This window comes from Saimiri boliviensis, chromosome 2 (assembly GCF_048565385.1).
Source record: "Saimiri boliviensis isolate mSaiBol1 chromosome 2, mSaiBol1.pri, whole genome shotgun sequence".
Taxonomy (NCBI): domain Eukaryota; kingdom Metazoa; phylum Chordata; class Mammalia; order Primates; family Cebidae; genus Saimiri; species Saimiri boliviensis.
The window spans coordinates 186,857,277-186,860,811 of record NC_133450.1 but is presented as its reverse complement, the minus strand read 5'-3'; the positions used below and the strand labels follow the sequence as shown (position 1 = coordinate 186,860,811).

Genomic DNA, 3,535 nt, shown 5'->3' with positions numbered 1-3,535 from the left:
GAATCTGAATCCCAACCTAGGCGCTCTGTCTGCAGTCTCCCTCCTCTGCACTGTGTAGTACACATGCTGTGCCATGACCAAGTGGCAGATAGATGGTGTGAGGTGGAGGCAAAGAGCGCAAATCCTAGCACACCTGGGTCCAAATCATGCTCCAGTATTACTTGCCACGTGGCCTTGTGCTCTGAGTCTCATGTTCCTTATGAGTAAAACAAGAATAATAACACGAAAATAATAAAAACTACACCATAGTATTGTTTTGGGAAAGTTAAGCAAGGTGATAGTGGCAAAATCCTTGATATAGAGCCTAGCACATAGTAAACAATCAGAAACACCATTACTATTACTATGATTAATGGATGCAAAGAAGCAAGTCAGAAATTTAAGAAGGAAATGTTCCCTCTCCCTCTCCACATCCAAAAGAGGGTCTAAGACATGGGTGATGATGGGTGAATGGGCATTTCATATTTAGTTTCTCTTTTGAGGCTTTCACTTCTGATCTTTCTCATAAGGATGGGAAGTCACTTGTCCCCTCCCCCATCGGTCTATTCCTTGAAATTTTAAAATTTGTCTGAATATGAGCTGGCCAGCCCCTCTCCTTAGAAATCCCCTCTTGGTTCTCAGGACTGAGAAAAATGGGGAAAATGAAGGGGGCTATTCCAGGCCAGACTCCCTCCAGCTGTTCTTATAGCCCAGGTATTGGACTTAGGAAAATGGTAAATAGGGGAAGGGGAGGGCTTGATGAGCCCCAGAGGCCTAAGAGGTGGGATAGGGGTCCTGGCCCTCCTCCCAAGGTACCTGGCCTTTCATCTCTGCTTGCCCCAAGGGAAGGACTGGTCCCCAGATGGTGGGCAGGTAGGGACTGTGATGACATCAGAGGGCACCTCAGGTTCTCATGGTTGTCCTGAGGGCACCAGGGACTGTGATGACATCAGAGGGCACCTCAGGTTCTCATGGTTGTCCTGAGGGCAGCAGGTACCCTTCTTCACCACCAATCTTCCAAGGAAGAAGCACCAGTGAGGACAAGGGACAAACCTAAGGAAAGGAGCACAGCTCCTCACTGTGGCCCCCACTTTTGACCATTACTTCTGAACCCCAGTGCCATGGTTGATGATGCAAATGCCACCAATGGGATGACAGGGCAGTCCCTCTCTCTGGAGAAACAGTGCACAGCCCTCTTTACTGGACCAGACTGCAGACCTACGTTCTCAGAGCATGAGCCAAGGAAAGCACAGGGAAAGGGCAGCTGCAGGGAAAAGAGGGGGGCAGGCTGAGGTTCTGCCAGAAAGAGGGGGACAGCAGGGGAATCACAGGCTGAAAGGGGAATTTCAGGCAGAAAAAAGGGTCATAAATAAGAATCAGCTGCAGGGCTCACATTCCCAGCGTCACATCACTCACACCCTGCATTTCACCCTTGCATCCCAGTGGCCCTGCAGCCTCACACAGATCCTGCACACCGGAGACCACTGGTGCTCACAATTTGCTGTTGGCCTGCCTCTGTTCACCCTCCATGGCACTACTACTGACCCTCAGCCTGCTGGTTCTCTGGACTTCCCCAGGTAAGGCTGAAGGGAGAGTCAGGGTGGGGGGCAGTGGGGGGTGCTGGCAGTGGGTAATTTCTAGATCTCAGGTTGCTTGGCACTAGATATGAGGGACATGGCGAGTTCAGGCATGTTTCGGTGAGCCTGGCAGGTCCGTGTGTATGTGCCTATAAGTGTGGGTGTCCCTGTGCCCTGAATTCCAACCCGATGTGGGTGGGTCTCGTGGCACATCCTGGGGCCTGTGGCTGGGCTGTCTCTGCAAGCTCTATTTCCTGCTGCCTCCATTTCCCAGGCAGAAAGAGAGAACAGTATATATTTGCTTAAGGTAGGGAGAATGGCAGACACTGAGGCAAGACTGATACTCAAAAATTTTACCAATTAATAAGGCTCCTAACACCAGCCTACCCCACCCCACACCCCTCCCACACTGTGATCTGCATCACTTTACTTGCTGGATTGTCCGGGGAGAGAGGTTGAGGTGATCAGGGCAGCAGGAAGCCATTTGTGGGGCTCAGGGCAATGGTTATTTACAGAACAGTTTGGAAGTATAACAATATATTTAGCAATGAGTAGGGCCATATTGGCGCATACTGGCTGAATACCAGTTCTAACTCCTCCCCCAGCCTCCACCGCGCACACACACACACGCACACACAGGTGTCCTTAATCCGAGCTCAGGCCATGGCCACACCACCCTCAGGGTCCCTGTGTCCTGTCACCTTTCCCCATCCCAGCCCCAACTCTGAGTGGCACCAACGATGCTGAAGACTGCTGTCTGTCTGTGACCCAGAACCCCATCCCAGGGTATATCATCAGGAACTTCCGCTATCTTCTCATCAAGGATGGCTGCAGGGTGCCCGCTGTGGTGTGAGTTGTGAGGAGGGTGTCTAGTCTTGTCTCCCCTTTTAGCCCCTGTTGAGACTTCCACCTTCTTATCCCCCTTCTCCATACCAAACCCAATCCCTTCAAGGAAATCCCTGAAATGGGTTCCCAGACATGGTCCCCAGGCATGCTGGATGCTGGGGCTCCATTCTCTCTGACCTCTCACCCCAGGTTCACCACAGTGAGGGGTCGCCAGCTCTGTGCACCCCTAGACCAGCCCTGGGTAGAACGCATCATCCGGAGACTGCAGAGGACCTCAGCCAAGGCAAGCCTGGCCCTCCCTGGCCCTGTCTTCTCCCTCTGAGCTCCTAAGATTCCAGCCCCTCACCCTTCCTCTCCTTCCTCCTCTAGATGAAGCACCGCAGCAGTTAAGCCATGACAGCACCAGAGAGAGCCTGGAGTCTGAGTGAAGCATTGTGAATTATTCCCTAACCTGGGGGAACCAAAGACCAGAAGGAAGCACCAGGCCTCCAGCTCCTCTGCACCAGACCTGACCATCCAGGGCAGGGCCTGGGGTGTGTGTGAGTGTGAATGTGAGCAAGAGGGTGAGTGTGGGCAAAGCTACTCCACCCCCAGACTGCAATGCTACCAATAAAGCCACCTGGTGTTTACAATTAATTGATCACAACCAGTTACAGATTTCTTTGTTCTTTCTTCATTCTCACTGCTTTACTTGACTAGCCAAAAAAATAAAAAGCCACCTGGCACCCACAGATCTGTTTGCTGTCTAGCCAGGAGGGCAGGAATAGGAAAGGGGAGGTGGATTGGCAGGATCTCTTTTCTCTGCTGCAGCCTAAGGTGTCTCCTCGCTCACCTCCACCTAAGAACCTGATGCTCTGAGGATCAGCCTCATTGCTCTCCACAGTTCAGCGACACTAAGCTTAGGTCAGCTCCCTGAGTGAGCCAGTGTCTCATGCCTCCCAGTCTTTGCTCTTCATGGCAGGTGTTCAAGCATCCAGGTATCTGAGGGATCCAGTGTCAATGGGGGGAAGGGAGTTGTGGGGAACCAGCTCTCATGGCTGGGGGAGGCAGAGTAGAGCAAAGGGCCCAGCTTCATTGCCTGGGGTGAAAGTACCTGTCTACCCACGCCCTTCCCTTGGTCTGGCACACTATTC

At 52.3% G+C, this 3,535-nt stretch overlaps 1 protein-coding gene across 1 annotated transcript; it reads left to right on the top strand.

Annotated features, from left to right (window-relative positions):
* The first annotated feature begins 1,347 nt into the window (after nt 1-1,347).
* On the top strand, nt 1,348-3,048 carry CCL19 (C-C motif chemokine ligand 19). The gene is made up of 4 exons (XM_010331715.2): nt 1,348-1,556; nt 2,273-2,405; nt 2,592-2,685; nt 2,772-3,048. Exons 1-4 carry the CDS (start codon nt 1,508-1,510, stop codon nt 2,790-2,792), a joined length of 297 nt encoding a protein of 98 aa, XP_010330017.1. The 5' UTR covers nt 1,348-1,507; the 3' UTR covers nt 2,793-3,048.
* The last annotated feature ends 487 nt before the right edge of the window (nt 3,049-3,535 follow it).

Coding starts and splice junctions, on each gene's coding strand:
- CCL19 (XM_010331715.2), top strand. CDS start 1,508: ATGGCACTACTACTGACCCTCAGCCTGCTGGTTCTCTGGACTTCCCCA. Junction 2,406..2,591: donor TGCAGGGTGCCCGCTGTGGT/GTGAGTTGTGAG, acceptor CTCTCACCCCAG/GTTCACCACAGTGAGGGGTC. Junction 2,686..2,771: donor TGCAGAGGACCTCAGCCAAG/GCAAGCCTGGCC, acceptor TTCCTCCTCTAG/ATGAAGCACCGCAGCAGTTA.